This window comes from Echinops telfairi, unplaced genomic scaffold (assembly GCF_000313985.2).
Source record: "Echinops telfairi isolate 266 unplaced genomic scaffold, ASM31398v2 ScPeMD7_4;HRSCAF=17, whole genome shotgun sequence".
Lineage (NCBI taxonomy): Eukaryota > Metazoa > Chordata > Mammalia > Afrosoricida > Tenrecidae > Echinops > Echinops telfairi.
This window is the reverse complement of record NW_022103900.1, coordinates 28,657,481-28,674,995: the sequence shown is the minus strand read 5'-3', so window position 1 is coordinate 28,674,995 and position 17,515 is coordinate 28,657,481. Positions and strand designations below refer to the sequence as shown.

At 37.3% G+C, this 17,515-nt stretch overlaps 1 protein-coding gene across 2 annotated transcripts in view; it reads left to right on the top strand.

The window, feature by feature from the left end:
* Positions 1-10: 10 nt before the first annotated feature.
* The window catches only part of ACVR2A (activin A receptor type 2A), a 106,001-nt gene continuing 88,496 nt past the window's right edge, over positions 11-17,515 (top strand). For both annotated transcript variants that reach the window (XM_004703836.2, XM_045299295.1), the window contains exon 1: positions 11-459. In XM_004703836.2, coding sequence (XP_004703893.1) covers positions 405-459 — 55 coding nt within the window. In that variant the 5' untranslated portion in view covers positions 11-404. The remainder of the gene's footprint in view (positions 460-17,515) is intronic.

Sequence of the window (17,515 nt, the reverse complement as noted above, 5' to 3'; positions counted from 1 at the left end):
GCGGGCGCCGCCGCCGCCGCCGCCTCGTCGCCTCAGCCTGGCGTTTTGTTCCGGGAGACCCGAGAGGCGAGCAGAGCTGACAGTGATTTTGACAGTGATTTAAACCCGCTTTTGTTGTTGTTGGCTTTTCGTTGTTTGGTTTTGAGTGCTGTTCGTATGTGTGGCGGTTTTCCCCGTGGTGCAATTAAAAAAATTTTTTTTTATTGTTGTGCCTTTTTTTCCCTCCCCCCTTAAGCCTCCTTTTTAAACCCCGTGAACGTTTTTTTTTTTTTTTTTCTGGACTGGGGTTTCCGAGTATGTTTTATGACGGTTGATTTTATACCAGGAGGCTTGTCTCCGAGGAAGACCCGGGGAACTGGATATCTAACGAGAACTTCCTACGGCTTCCCCGGCGCCTGGGGAAAATGGGAGCTGCAGCGAAGTTGGCGTTTGCAGTCTTTCTTATCTCTTGTTCTTCAGGTAGGTGCAGCGAGCGCGGCGCGGCGGGGCCGCCGCCGCTGCTGCCATCACCACCTCTGGCGGCGGCGGCGGCTGTTGTTTGGTCGTGGAGCCTGGGGAGGCTCTTCCCCCACCCCTAGCCCCTCGGCTGCCACCAACCCTCCCCCCACCGCCACCCCCCGAGATCGCAATTGTGATTGTGATCGGGTAACCTCCATGAATTTCTCTCGGTTGGAGTCAGGTTGACGAACCGAAGCGTGTGACTGTTGTTGTGGAAGTGAGAAAGTCACGGTTTGTGGCCATAACACTGGATGACAGCGCTGCTTGGGTTGCTGTTAACCCACAGATACCACAAGTGACAATTTATGCAAAGGTAGAGACCCGAAAGGCGTATACAAATATGCCATTTAGTGTGGACTTCTCGAGAAATCCGGCTGGTTGTGTGTGTGTGTGTGTGTGTGTGTGTGTGTTTTAATTAGCGCCTCAGTGGTGACTATTACGACACAGATCAGGTCAGTTGCTACTTAATTTTGACCGTGAGAAACAATGTTTCATATCAGCATTATCATCTGGGTCTCCTCTCACGTTTTCTTCAACTTCAGTGTCCAGCAATGTTAAAAATAGTTGTAGTTGTTGGACTATTAACTATAACCCAGTGCAGAAAAGCTGTGCCACTTGGCGTGTCGGTAATTTGCTGGCTTTTAACCACCATTTGTGAGCCCTTTTCGGGCATAGATTTTTGCTTAACCATTTAATTTAAACGCTTTGTTTTTTCTGGTTATCGTGGCTCAGAGGCAATTGTCCTTACTGCTAAATACCTGTAATTGTAAAAGAAGTTTTGGCCTAAAGTTGGGAGAATAATCTGGCCATTTTTTATCTGAAATTTGGGTTTATGAGAACATTCTGTGGTTGCAAAGAACCCCAAACCCAAATTAGTCTTTTGTATTTGAAATTCAGTAAATGAATATAGCATCTAGCCCAAAGGTGTACAAATGTGCATAACAGGAGAGTGCTTTGGGAGGTGAAGCAATTTTAAAGTCCTGGTGGATCTGTTTATCATAAATTTCAGTACACAGTCACTAGATTGTGAGAAAGAATTAGGGATGGGGTGGGGGGAGGCACAGAAAACACCGAATTGACAGGTTTCGTGGCCATGTCTTTCCCTAGTTTGCCACAGGGAAATTAGAGGGTGGTAGTCTTTTCTTTGTGTACCTCAGTAGTGTGTTTGTGTGTCTGTCCATCTTCTCCCTCCCCCTAATTTAATAGAATCGTTTGTAATGTATAGAATTTTGCTGAATGGTACATTTCCTTGTGGTTAATAAATGGATAAAGTCTAGTCTTGTGTCTGTAGTGGTATTGATCCGTTCCGGGTGGGCTGAATGTGTTGTGAAATGGCGATCATTGCCAGAGATTAACCAAAGAATCATGTCTATTTAAATGGAAGAAGGAACATGCTTAAGGCAGGCTGACAGTCTTTTTGTGCACGGTTTGGGGAGGAAGATGAACAATGGTGTGTCTGAAATGAATGAAGACCTTGATAGCATTAAACCTCTTGTTTTTGTGACTTGGCTTAACCAGGTAGTTCTTGTTTTCTTCCCTGGTACTCTTTTTTCCTCTGCCCCTGTATTCTCTGGTCAGTGAACTCCTCTTGGTCAAATCCTTTTTCACATCAGCCCTTGAGAAGGAGGGGCATCATTGCTCCTGGAAGGAATTGTGGACATTATTCCCTCCCAAATCTACCTGAATTGTATGAATTGGTGAATGAGGTTATTCTTGTGCAGTCTCAAAGTATTCCTTCTTTAAAGCAGGCAATTGCTTCCGATCTTACAGCTTCTTCCTCTATGTGGTTTGGAAGTAAAAAGAACTGAGCATCAGTTTCTTGAAGGACTATAAACACTGGGCCCGGAGGTTAATAACCACAATTTTGAAATAAAGTCGTTTTGGTGAGATATTCCACCTGAGATGAAACTAATATTAAATGTTGTTGCATAGTTGTTGTTAAATGAGCATTCCCAGTTGAACTAGAATATGTGATTCCATTGAAGGTAATTGAAATAATCAGAAAGACCTTATTTCATATTTATACCTGAATGTGTTTAATACTTGAAATGCTTAATTTTTTTTTGAAGAAGTTTTGTTGGGAGTCAAATACACTGTGAAAGGATTTAGTGTGTTTTTCCTCTCAGTAGATTTTTGTCTCAAATATATAATCTAGCATGCTGGAAACAAGTGGATGGCAATTTTTATGAGAATTGAGAATTTTCTGAACTTGTCAGTTGTTTCTAGTTATTTGTATTTTCCTTTTAAAAATCAAATGGGGGCAGTAGTGAAAAGCAGTTTTATTAAAGTGTTTAGGATGAATGTTTATGATTTCTTTTAGCATTTTGTGGACTTTCATTTTTCAGTTTCCATTATAAGGCATGTATTTTGTAGACCAACTTTGCAGATTATTCTTATAGGCTCTCAATACCAAAAAGGTTATTGGATTTGACTGTGGTCCTATAGCACAGAGTATAACTGCCTCCTAGGCGTCCAAGGCTGTAATCCTTACTGAAGTAGACTGCCACATCTCTCCTATAAGAGGGCCTGCTGTGTTCAAACTGAGAACATTTTGGTTCCAGTCCAGTGCTGAACCACTGTGCCACCAGGGCACTTTTTCCTGTAGGATATGCCAGTGTGTAATTTTTTCTCTCTCACCCCAGATCTTTGTTCTCACCTGAGAATACTTCAGATTTTACTTAATTTTGAATTTTTGTTCTGCTTCTTTATATTCTCTGATTCTGCTTCAAAATATGTCAGCTTAATAAAACTATATATGTATTTTGTTAAGCACTGTACAGGCAGTCTCCAGGTTAAGAACCAGTTCTCATCTTTAAAGTCTGTTTACATAGAATTTGTATATAAGTCAGAACATTTAGGTACGACTCATTAGTTGAATGTTTGTCTTAATATTTAGTGTGCTTTTCTATAGATAGAAACATTAAGGAATACACTAAAATGTTTGGCATGGTAATACAGTAGTAATAATACAGTGCATCAAAGTAATGTCCATTTGTTATTATGAACCACTGTTTGAAACTTGAATTTTTAATGTAGTAGGTTAGCTGGGTCTTAACTACAGGGAAACTAGAGGTTGTATATAAATTGGAGGATCATAATTTGGAGTGTGCCTGTAGTTAGTTTGTATCTTTCTTCACAAATTGTTAAAGTGTAAGGGGGAGATTAATGCTTGCTTGCTCTTATATTTGTTATCATTCCTAGAGTGATGCACTTTTTGTGTTCTTTGAGTTCCATTGAAGTAAGCTGAGCATTTATTTAGATTCTATGGGAGCTGGTACAGCCTACTCAATATATTTGATGAAAGAAAGTAATTAAGTGCATTTTCTTCAGTTCAGTTAGGCAGACAGTTCTGCGTGTGTGCGCGCGCGCGTGCTTGCTTGCATTCCGGATTGACTGTGTGATTGGAAGGAGAGTTGACAGAATTCTCTGAGATTGTTCTAAACTTTGGCAAACAAGTGGTAGATATTAAATACTTTGTTTTCTTAAAGTCTGACTCTCTTAAATGAGATCTGTGATCGAATTCAAATATAATGTAGTGAAATATCCAGACCAGAATTAAAACAAAACATTCCCCTAATTGATTGTGAATTTGCTTTTACTTAGGATCTAAGTAGAACTTAACCAGTGTTCTCAACCAGGGTTGATGATTGCCCCCCAGGAGACACTTGGGAACATTTTTGGTTATCATTACTAGAAGGAAGGTGCTACTGGCATCTAGTGGATAGAGGACAAGGGATGCGGCTAATCATCCTTTACTTAACAGCCCCTACAACAAAGATTTTGTCCCGCTCAAAATGTCTGTAGTTCTAGGTTGAGAAATCCTATTCTAAGTTCAATTTGGAACAGAATTGATATATTAGTGAAAGGGTTCTAGTGCCCTCCCCCCCACTACCCCAAATATAGTCTTCTAAATTGTAGAAATACATGATGTTGAGATCTTCAGGTGACCTTGTATTGAAAGTTTTCACCATCTTTTAAAATTAGAACATGATTAACAGAAGCAGGCTATAGGTATAAATAATATTTCATTCTATTATGCCTCAATAAAAATAATTAAACTAATTGCTTATGAACTCTCCAATCACTTGTTATGATAGAGTCCTCATGAAGGTGGTATTATCCTGGATAATGGGTGATTGGTTAATATATTAGGCTTCATTATACTTTCTGTTGATTGATCCATTAGTCTTTTTTTCATATTAATAATATTTAAGAATATTTCTTTTTATCCTTATTGAAATATCTGTTAGTGGTGGTGGGTTTTGTGTGTGTGTGTGTGTGTGTGTGTGTGTGTGTGTCTGTGTACCTGAAAAATAGTGCCTGAAAGTTTTATATGTTTCATATGTAAAGAATTATTCACACACACACACACACAAAAAGAATTACTATTGCATGTCCCTTGAATTATTGCAGTATATACATTCATTTTTATAAAAGTATATTTCTTTTATCTGGCTAATTTTAATTTCAAGAAATTTTTTAAGTGACTTGTATAATTTTCTTGAAAGTGATTCATTTTGGGTTACCATTAGACTAATTTATAAATTAATAATATATGTAATAGTCTATGACATGCTTTTTAATGTTAAGTCTTGATCATAATTAATAAGTGCTTACCTTAGTTTGAACTCCAGTGTAAGGGTGCTTATTCTCCTAACCAGGACAGACTTAAAAAAAAAAAAAAAAAGCAGCTGACCATCCCCATGAAGAGTAAAGTTTTGAGGTCAGTCCCACAAAAGAGTCACATTCTGTCAATATAATGCATCTTCCTGTACTGATCTTTGGTACTGCTGACATTTCATCCCTGGGCACCCCAAACTCACTCATGAAACGTGAAGCATAACTAAACCAAATGAGACTTTAGTAGTTACTAAATTATTTTTCTATTCTAAAATTTTCTTTTGTTGCTATTTACTTTTGCCATTAGGGTTACTGGTTCTCCTTTACTCTCTATGTTTGGTAACTTACCATTTTTTCCTTTCCTTTTCATTCCTTTACTTTCTTTGCTCCCTTATTTACACCACCACCCCGCCCCCCTTTCTGTACTTCCTTCACTGTAAGCTGATTGCTAGTAGAACCCAACCCCTGCTTAGCCTCATGGGTGACACAAGAAGGATCCTGCTGGCTTAAGTGTGATTGAGTTGGATTTAGAATGCAGGCATACTTATTTCATTGCACTTTGTTGCTTTATTGTGCTTCACAGATACTGGTTTTGTTTGCTTGTTTGTCTGTTTGTTTTTTACAAATTGAAGACTTGTGGCAATCCTATGTGGAGGAAGTCTTTCAGTGCCATTTTTCCAACAGCATGAGCTCACTTTATGTCTTTGTCACATTTTGGTAATCCTGAGAATATTTTAAACTTTCTCATAATGCTTGTGCACTTTTAACATTACAGTGCAGTGTAAGCTTAACTTTTATATGCTCTGGGAAGAAAAAACCAATCTCAATTTATGTGGCTCACTTTATTGCAGGGATCTGTAATGGAACCTGCAATAACTGAGGTTTGCTTGTACCTGAGAATTGCCCAGATAGTGTACACACACACACACACACACACACACACACACTGTTGGGGGTAGTGTTACTTTCTTGGGATCAAATGACTTGAACTTTAGATTGCTCTTCCTTTTTAATATTCAGGTTTTCTTTAACTCTTTGCTGCTTTTAAAAAGCTTTTCTTTGGTTATTCATTCATCCATTTTGTTTAAGCCAAATTTGACTAGACCAGAGAGTTTATTTATTGCCACTGCTGGGACCACATTAGCCTTCCTCTGTGGTAGATTTAATTCTGTTAGGTTATAACAGTCATGTCTAGACAGAACATTGATTTCAAATTGACTATTGAACATGAATGTTCCAGGAATAGTGTATAGAGGAAGGAGGAGAAATAAAAGTAAGGAAAGGACTGTAGGTAGTAGTTGATCTCCCCCCATTCGCCAACCAGCTTTGTACTGATTATTTCATGTAGCTATTGGTCTGATTTTATATAATTAATGGACTTAAAGGTAATGTGTCATTTTCTCTTGAGGTTGAAGTTTTCGAGCTTTTGGAATAGTGGGTTTAAGTGGCAAAATTAAGCTTTTTGGATCTGGAGCAAGTGTGTGGTTGTAGTGGTCAGTAGACTTGGATTCTAGGTGACAACCCTGCTACTGTATAGCTCATCTATAATTTCTCTTAACTGAAGTATTGTAGTACCTCTCTAGACAAGACTAGCTAGTTGCTGCCTGTCACCACCTCTTTTCAGTCCATCCACATAACTGCCAAGGTGACCTCATTAAATAATAAATCTGAATTTGTCATTCCACCTTCAATATCTTTCACTAAATGTGAGTCACTTTAGCATAAAATCTAAAGTCTTAGAATGGCACACCAAGTCCTTCATTGTTTGGCTCCTGCCTATTTTCTATAAACTGTTAAGTGGAGTAGATAACAGCATAGGTGCTGAGGTTAGACTTGTTCGGCTTAAATGTTGGTCTGATTCACAACTTAGCTATGGGTAAGTCACTTAACCTTTCTTTGAGTCTCAGTTTTCTCATCTATAAAATGGGGACATTAATGCAGTGTTTCTTAGAGGGTAGTCGGGATATTAAATGCCACATAAATGCTAGGCATTCTGCTGCTTTCGCAACTCTCCAGCATGAGTTTTAGATTCAGCCAAGCAAATTCTACTTGTTGTTTCCACTGTCATCCTTTATTGTACTGGGTGCCTTTGTTCATGTTTTTTCTTCCCCTTCTTCCTCACTAACTTCTTTCCCACTTCTATTGAACAGTCTCTGTCATCCAACTCAAGATTGAGTTAAAATGCTCTCTGTTCTTCTAATACTTCAAGAAAGTGATCTTGAGCTCAGTATAATTATTACAAATGTCTATTTGCTTATTTCTACTCTTGACTGTAAACTCTTCAAAGGTTTCTTTATCCTGACTCAATCTTAGAACCTGGCACATGGTCAACCAAAAAAAACACACACAAAAACAAAACACTGCCATTGAATTGATGCTAACTCATAGTTTTCTCATATAGAATTCTGAGACTGGAAATCTTTATAGGAAGCAGTCCCCTCATCTTTAGAGCTCTCTCAGAGGTGCTCAGGTGCTCAGGAGATGTCTATTGAGTTAGTGTAGTGAAATAATTTTACTTCTTTGGGCCTTTGCTTTCCCCTATCTATTAAGTGAAGGTGTGGTGTAGAAAGATCAAGCTTTCTAGTTCCATAAAGAGTTACAGTCTTTGAAATCCACAGTGGCAATTCCTTTCCCTGTCCCAAAGGGTCGCTGTGAGTTGGAATTGCATTGGCAGTGAATTTGGGTGGGTTTTTTTTTTTGTTTTGCGGGACAGGAGTTAAGTGATGAGTTTGTATTAGATATTTTCTGAGTTTTCTTCCTAAAAGCTTTACGATTTTACAATTTTAAGATAAAATTCAATAGTGACATTTAATTAAATAATTTTGTATCCTTAATTTTGTTTCTTTTTTAAAATGCTGTATTTCTGATCTTAGATTAAACCTTCTAGTATAATTGCATCATATAGGCTTAGATGTTTATATAGGCTTCATGTTTAGTGACATTCAAACCTTTATCACAAAATACACAATTTTATATATATGTTTCATGCACCATTCATTCTGTGTGGAATGCTTTGTATTCTATTTGAAATATTGATTGTGACCCATTAATTGAATTAGTGACAAACTAATGGGTTGTAAACTCCGAAAAACAAAAACACTGACCTCATATTATTACACTGGGGACAGAAGGAAACTGTATTAAGTAAATGAATTCAGGAAACTGCATAAGAAAAAAATACGATGAAATATATATATTTATAAGTGTGGTGGGGGAGCCAAACAAACTCACTGTAATACATGAAAGTAAGTCAAAATGTGTTGCTACTAGAGGTCCGTTTCATATGTGCACGGGCTAAACAAAGGAGCCCTCGAAGCACAGTGGTTTGCTAACCACAAGGTGAACAGTTTGAAACCACTAGCTCCTTTAAGGGGAGGAGACTTTCTACTTCTGTAAAGAGCTAAACCATTTCAGAAACTCGCAGTTCTGCCCTATTTTATAGAGTTGCTGTGAGTCTGAATCAACTTGATGGCACTGAGTTTTGAGTTTTTTTCCAAACAAAATATGTTTAAATATGTCTGAGAGATTAGCAAATGGCTGTAGACAAGTTCTCTCAGTAATACAATTGGCTTAAGTTCCTTAGGGTGCCTTCAAATTCTGAAAAAGGTACTTCATGTACCATGGAATAAAATGATTTTGAGGCCAGGGCTAATACCAAATTTTAAACAAAACTCAAATGGGCATCTTCCCAAATTATTGAAGCTTTGCAGCAAGCTTATAAGAATCTACTCCACATAAAACAAGTTTTTAGATGGATTAAAGGAATGTTGGAATGAGTCAGGAGAGGAAAGACTAAATGATGAGCTAAGAGAGGAAAGACTGTCAACCTGAACGAATGAACACTTACGCTTTAAGTCCTGAAGCTGGTAGAAAATCGTAGATTTACCATGGATGCAATAGCTACTGAAGGTGGGTTCTCACAGGTTTTTTGATTTTCAGTTTTATGTGAACATATTAGTCTCAGCAAGCTTTAGCTCTATGAAAGTCAAAAGCATTGATTGAGGATCAGCAAACTGATCTTTTTATCAGTGTTTGTTGATCAAAGCTAGTGAAAGCTATTTTATGGAACAAATTGTAACTGTGGATGAGTCTTGGATTTACCATATAATCCAAAGAGCTGGCTCATTTAAAAGAGTGTCATCCCAGGGGATCTGCTGGCCCAGTTAAATTGACAGCAGAGAGAAGTCAGCTCAGAAGGTTAGGGCAACTGTTTTTTTGAATTCCGAGGATGCAGGATGATCACTAGAGCTTATTAAGAAGTTTTAAGAAAATTGAAAGCTGTGTCCACGAGAATAAGGCTAGGAAAATTGCTCTAAGGAATTTACTTCCATCATGATACTATGTACCTGCTTATTCTTCAAGAATAGTGACAAATACAGGTTATAAGTTCAAGTGGTGACAAATACAGTTACATTAAAAAGAAAAAAAAAAACAGTAGCAGGAGCTGTTCTATGAGAATTTTGTTGGTAAACCTTGATCTTGCCCTTCCAGACATCTTTTTGTTCCTCAAATGCAAAGAACATTGCAAAGGGACACAATTTGAACCCCTTGAGGATGCCAAAACTGCCATTGTGTAAATTGAATAATTCAGACTTCTTGGTTGAAGGGCTAGAGAGATGGAAACATTGCCTTCAGAAGTATGTAGACCTAGATAGAAGATGTGTTATATGTATATTAAAAACAACTAAAAACAAAATAATAGCTTCATATTTTACAATTTTATTTAATAAGGTTTTCTTGATCATGTAGTCATAACTTTTGACTTACCCTTAGATGATCATTTAATCTCCAAAAGAGACTGTATGGTGAAGTATATAATGTAGGCATAAATGGCCCAGAGAGGAATATAGACCTACATTGACTGAGCTCTTCTCCTGGACTAGCTGGATGAGTTAATCACACATGCACAGGTTAACTTTGAATGGTATTTTTGCATATTTTTTTCATTTAAGAAAGTCCTGTAGGAGATCCTACTAACAGGGAGAAATATCTTAGCAAAAGGCTAAGAAGACTATTCAGTTTAGTATGAAGAAAAGGCACAAAATAGGATTAGGACACAGAGGTAATAAACTTGACTCTAGAAAACAAGATGGGAACAATTTTGACTAAATCCGAAGAAGAGATTTGTGTGATAAAAAGATGTTCATAATTGCTTGATGTAGTATAACAGTTTCAACTGAAGAGATTAAATCTAGATAAAAAGTAATTAAAATCAAAAGGAAGTAGGAGTAGATGATAAATCTAAATGAAGAAACAAAAAGACATCCTATACACATATGTATACATAAATTACAAGACCAAAAAGCATCTTGAAGAGTAAATTAGGCTATCAGTACTAAATAAACTTAGTAAAGAAATAACAAGCCAGATTAATATAAGAACTTTATCAATTAAAATTCTCCAGACACATATGGTCTTATGTAATAAGGATGAGGGAAAAGGTAATAATAGGTGTGGAGAAATAATAAGCATGATACCATGTGATAGCCTCTTAAGGGGCAGATATTATGTAATGAATATGTCTTCCTTGTCTGTCCAGTTGAATTTTAAGCATTAGTGGCTCAACGTATTTGTGTTAAGTAATGGTCACATTGCAGTAATTCCTGTAATTCATTGTGCTGATTACTCAGATTATATTCTTTAAAATGAAGGTGAGGCATTTTCTTCAGAGTAAATTATACTGTTCTACAGAAATAGACTTAGAAACTTTTACATAGATACTGTATATACTCGTGTGTAAGCCAAGTTTTCCAACACATTTTTATGCAGTTTTTGTGGTAAAATTAGGTGCCTCAGCTGATATTTGGATCGGTTTATACTCGAGTATGTAAGGTATATACAATCCTAAAACTTTAAAAATAATCATTGTTTTGGATTACATAAAAACAATGATTTTTTAAGTTGGTTATCTTAGTGTCTGTGAGTTCCATTGGGAATCACTTTATTCTCTAATGTTGCTGAAGAAAATGTTAATGTAAAGCATGAAGGTAATTATTAGAGAAATAAGTTGTATATATAGAGTGATATTTCCTTTTAAAATATTATATATTTTAAAGACTGGTTAAGTATTTGTATCTTATGATGAAAGTCAAACTTTGAAGAAAATATTTTTCAGTTTTACAATTTATAATTTACAGAAATGTTGACCATTATTAGGAAAAATCTGTTTTCCCATTTGTATGCCTTTTATGTGATAGATCATGCTATTTCAAGGCTTTGTTTCAAGAAGAACGATCCTGGGTAAGGGATCTTGACAAATTTTTAAAATTCTGAGATTCTATGCTGCTTCTAACTTGTGAACCAAGATATTGTAAGCATTTAGTGAAAATCATATGTTTCATGATTTAGTAGCCTGTTCATAGGTTTTACATATTAGTTTTCAACCTCCCTCTAAAGCTTCAACTAAAAATATATTGTGTGTAAGACATTTTAAAATACAGATTTAGGTGAATCACTATATATACTCAAATATAAGCCTACCTGAATATCAGCCGAAGCACCTAATTTTACCACAAAAACTGCATAAAAATGTGCAGAACACATCCTGGCCCACCAAGCCTTGAGGACGATATCCCTGCTCAGAGCATCCAATGCACAGACCATGTGGCCGGCCCCATTACGGGACACGACATCCCTCACTGACCCATAGCCTGCGGGGGAACAACACTGGAGACACAGTGCGGGAATTGCACCTGATCTGACCCCACCACATTGAAGCAAAACACTAAGTGCGTGCAACAGAACAGCAAGGGGAGCAGAGCAAGGAAATCCTGAGGGAATATCAAAAATAGACTTTGGGGCCAGGGTGTGGCACCCTATCAGATTCCACAGGAAAACACTCCTAAAAGGTCAACAAACAGGTCTTGAACTGTTTACAGGTTTTTCTTTTTTTGTCATTTGTTGTTGTTTTGCTTTCTTTTGTTTGCTTTGTTTTGCTCTGTCTTGCTTTTTGTGCATATGATTATCTCTGCAGGTCTATCTAGAGATAAATGGGATAAATGATCTGGAGGAGAAAACAAAGGACTGATGTTTGGGGTTGAGGGGGACATGGGAGAGAGGGAGGCGGCAGGGGTGGGGGTGGGGGTGAGTGGGAAGGAAATGGGTGTTAACAAACCTAGGACAAGGGAACAACAAGTGATCCAAAATCGATGGTGAGGAGGGTGTAGGAGACCTGCTGGGCTTGATCGAGTGTCATGTAACTGAGAGGAATTACTGAAACCCAAATGAAGGCTGAACATGATAGTGGGACAAGAGGAAAGTAAAAGGAAATAGAGGAAAGAACTAGGAGGCAAAGGGCACTTATAGAGGTCTAAATACAGGCATGTACATATGTAAATATATTTATATGTGATGATGGAGAAATAGATCTATGTGCATATATGTATAGGTTTAGTATTAAGGTGGCAGATGGACAATGGGCCTCTACTCAAGTACTTCCTCAGTGAAAGAACACTTTGTTCTATTAACCTGGCATTCCATAATGCTCACCTTCCCGACATGATCACTGAAGACAAAGAGGGTGCATAAGTAGATGTGGTGAAGATAGCTGATGGTGTCCAGCTATCAAAAGATAAAGCATCTGGGGGTCTTAAAGGCTTGAAGATAAACAAGCGGCCATCTATCTGAGACATATCAAAGCCCACATGGAAGAAGCACACCAGCCCATGTGATCATGATGTGTAGATGGCATCAGTTATCAAGCATCAAAGAACAAAAAAATAATACATTGTGAATGAGGTTGAGTGTGGAGTGGAGTCCCAAAGCCCATCTGTAGGTAACTGGACGACATCCCCTTACAGAAGGGTTGTGGGGAGGAGACGGGCCACTCAGGGTACAGTGTAGCCCTAATGAAACATGCAACTTTCCTTTAGTTCTTTAATGCTTCCTCCCCTCCACTATCATGATCCCAATTCTACCTTACAAGTCTGGATAGACCAGAGGATGTACACTAGTACAGATAGGAACTGGAAACGGAATCCAGGACAGATAAACTCCTCAGGACCAATAATGAGAGTAGCAATACCAGGAGGGTATAGGGGAAGGTGGGGTGGAAAGGGGGACTCCATCACAAGGATCTACCTATAATCCTCTCCCTGGGGGACAGACAACAGAAAAGTGGGTGGAGGGGGACATCAGACAGTGTAAGACATGGAAAAATAATAATAATTTATAAATTATCAAGTGTCAGGAGGCAGGGGGGAAAATGGGCTGATACCAAGGGCTCACGTAGAAAGAAAATGTTTTGAAAAAGATGATGGCAACAAATGTAGAAATGTGCTTGACACAGTGGATGTATGTATGGATTGTGATAAGAGTTGTAAGAGCCCCCAATAAAATGATGTTTTAAAAAGTGCTATAAAACTCGGCTTACACACGAGTATATGCGGTACTTATCTGTTCATGGAAGTGGTATTCTGATTAAATGATTCAGGGAAAGAGGTCAATATAGAAGTTTCAGGAACTAGCTAGAACATTCAGAAATCGTGGTTCTTTTGGAAAGGTTATTTTTAAGGGCTGTCTCATTGCTCCCAAACTACTTTCTTCAGGTCAATTTCAACTCATAGTGCCTCCGTAGGATCAGGGTAGAGCTGTCCAGGTGGGTTTCCAATACTAGTCTAACTCATTATCGGAGTAGAAAGCGTTGTCATTCTCCCTCAAAGCAGCAGGTGGTTTCAAACAGCTGAACCTGTGGTTAGTAAACTAACTGGTAACGTCTACACCACCAGGGCTCCTCTTGTTTCTGCAATGTTCATTACAAAGAAAATATATCACTATCACAATTTGTTTGTTGGAACTTAAAATATTTCTCTTAAGGAACTTCATTTATCTTGTGCTTTAAAATGTCTTATATGAAATTAAGTCTTGAAAGAGTCACAAGTCCTTTTTAGATACCAGCTGGTTAAGCTTTTAGTTAAATATTTTGAGTGTGGTATAATATTTTAGACTGAACTTGCACTCGAATTCTTATTCTCTTTAGTGTTGAAAACCACTGAGGCCCTACTGGTTTCTAAATTAAAGAGCCTGAAGCAATATTTATTCATTAAACAAATATTGAGCTTTACCTGAGGCACTATAAAGCACTGAGTGCCTGGGATAGAGCAGCAAATAAGACAGACATGCTTAAAAGTTTATGGAGCTTACTGTCAAAGAAAGTTGTCAAGTGAGTAAGTAATTACAAGTGATCATATGTGATTTGATGGAAACGAGTACTGAGAAAGAAGCATTCTCTATTTCAGTCACATCACATGTCACAATCTCTAATTATTAGGTTTATTTATTTGCCTATATATGTTATGAGTTGGAATTGATGGGAGTGGATATTTTGTTTTGAAAGTGGACCCTCTGGTGAGAAAGAATATTTGACTTGTGCTTCGCAATACGTCCAGAATGTTTTACAGTTTGTACATAATAGAAGCTTAGTGAATATTTGGCAGGCTGACCAGTTGTCTGTAGCAATGAATGCAAGAATGAGACAGGGGAGAGTGATGAATCATAGAGGGGAGGCTATAGAATACAATTTCAAGGGTAGTTTATACAGTTCTAAGGAGGAGCTGTATCTGGGTTATGTGTTAATATGTCTCTCGAGAAGCTGTCTGGAAAAAATGGTAGGTGCAAAGGTATAAAGGGGTGAAACCAGGTAGGAAGCTGTCAGATCAATCTAAGCCAGAGAGACTTTCCAAGATCCCTTTTAACTTTGGGCATCTCTGATTGTATTCTATCACTTGCCTACATTTACCAATCTTCCTCTGAGATGGTATTAGTCGCCTATTTTTCCTCATACTACATAGTTGTTGGGCTACCAGCCATAAGATCAGGAGTTCAAAACCACCAGCTGCTCCAGGAAGAAAGACAAGGGCTTTTACTTCTGTAAAGAGTTACAGTCTAAAACAGTACATTGGAGAGATGACGATAGGAGATAAAAATGATAAACCTGACTTGAATAGTTAAAACCTTGTCAGTTGATTCCCCATCCCATACACCTTGAACCTGATCTGGTTTTCAACATTTAACCTTTTCTCTTTGTGTGTATATTCCTTCATTTTGTGGTTTAACTCTGATTATTTGCACACACACACACACAAACACCAACACACAATATCATTGGGGGTAGCCCTCTTGAGTTTTTGTTAAATGTTTTTTCTGTTTTTTGGTATATGAAACCTAGGATTGATGGACCTGTCTCTAGAGACAGCAAGTAGAATAAGGCTCCTGGTGGGTACAGTGGGGGAGGGGAGGGAGTAAAAGGGAGCCAACATCAAAGAGCTTAAGAAGAAAGAGAATGTTTTGAAACTGATGGTGGTAGCATTTGTACAACTCTGCTTGGTGTGATTCAACTGTGGAATATGATATGATCTATATTACCTCTCAATAAAAAGTTTTTGGGAAAAAAAGAATTACATACATTCTAGGAAACCCACGGTGTGTGTGTGTGTGTGTGTGTGTGTGTGTGTGTGTGTGTGTGAGATAGGGGTGTAGTTCTACATTGCTATGAGTTGGAATTGACTCATTGACAGTGAGTTTGTTTTTTGGGGTTTTTACTGTTACTTAAAAAAACAAAAAACAATAACGGTTGTTAGCTTCTTAAGCCATGTGGCACAAAAGGAGGTAATAAAGTGTAGACTAGGTTGTATGGAATTTCTTGTAGTAAATTCCTCTCTCTGAAACATTGGGTTTACTCTGTCAAAATGCATGTTTTTTTTATAAGATCACCTCTGCATTTTGTCAAATATGTACTACACTGTTATCAATGCGGTTAGAGATTCAGAAGTGTAAACTCAGAGGATTTTATATCAGTTCTTAAGATTTTGATGTCTTTGTAGATTATGGAGGTCTTTTTTGTTTGTTCGTTTTTTTATTTTTTATTATGGAGGTCTTATAAGAAAAGTTGAAATAATTAGTACTAATGCTGTTAATTTTACTCAGAGCCATGACATACTATCTTTAGGTAGTCAGCTTGAATATTTTAATCCTAGAAAAATTTTGTATGCTTCATTTGGATTCTTTCATTTCAGAAGCAGAGAAATCTATTCATCTTTGATAAGCTAACTTTTACAAAGACATGTAATTTCACCTGGTAAATATTACAGGCAATTTCGTTTGTTTTTACCCCAAATAAACTAGTTCTAGAAAAAACTGGCTTTGTGTTACCTGGTTAGTGGAGTTTCAGACTATAGAATTAGTGAGTAAAACAGATTAATTATTTGTATTGAAGTTAGGACTTCAAATTAATGCACATAGTACACTTTAAAATTATTTGGACAGAAATGAAAATGGAAAGTCTAAGAGAGAATGATGATATAAAATGAATGAGGCCAGATGCAAGATACTAACTTATATGTGGTTGGGTGTGGTCATAGAGCAATTTGATTAGTAGGCCTTCAAAGTAGATTACCACCTTTATGACCAGGAAAAATGACTGAATAGCCTTTGTACCACCCTTTATTCTGCATAAATGTTATATAACAAAATTTACCAGATAATCTTTTAAATTCTCTTCTTAATTCTTTAGACAAACATAAATCTGGTTTGGGTGTTGAATTAGGAAATTAACTGCTAAGTATGTTGTTTGTTAAAATGTAAATGGAAATTGCTTACTAGCTGAGAAGATTAGAAATAATAGAAGCAATTGAATTAGGAAGTTCTGACTGCTGAGAAGACTAACCAACTGTCAGGTAATATTTTCTCCAGTAACTGCCTCAATCAAAATGATTTTTATGAAGAATAAACTGCTCAAAATGATCCTCACTTACAAAAAGTAAACCAAAAGTAAAAGGCTAGCTGTTAGTCAGAAAAATACAGTTTAGGCTTTTTCCCCCTCTTGAATCGTGAAGGGTGGGCTTTGATGGTCACATACAGATTAATCTCTTATCACTGTTGACAAATCTCCACACCAAGAATTGTAGTTTATAGCGTCTAGTCAGCCTGTAGTGTGCCATTGAGTCAACTCTGATGTACAGAAACCCTGTAGGACAGAGTAGAACTGTCACATAGAGTTCTCTCCATTGTAATCTTTAGGAAAGCAACAGATCTCCAGGCCTTTTATTTCTGTGGAGTGACAGCTTGAACTTCAGATATTTTCTGTTGTAGCCAAGGGCTTTAATCATGGCGCCATCAAGGTTTCTTTTTAAAAAAAATCATTTTATTGGGGTCTCATACAACTCTTATCACCATACATACATCATTTTGTCAAGCACATTTGTACATTTGTTGCCCTCATCATTGTCAAAACATTTGAGCCCTAGGTATCAGCTTCTTCTTTTAAAAAAATTATTAATTTTTTCTTTTCTTTTTAATCATTTTATTAGGGGCTCATACAACTCTTATCACAATCCATACTTACATCAATTGTGTAAAGCACCTTTGTACATTCATTGCCCTTGTCATTCTCAAAACATTT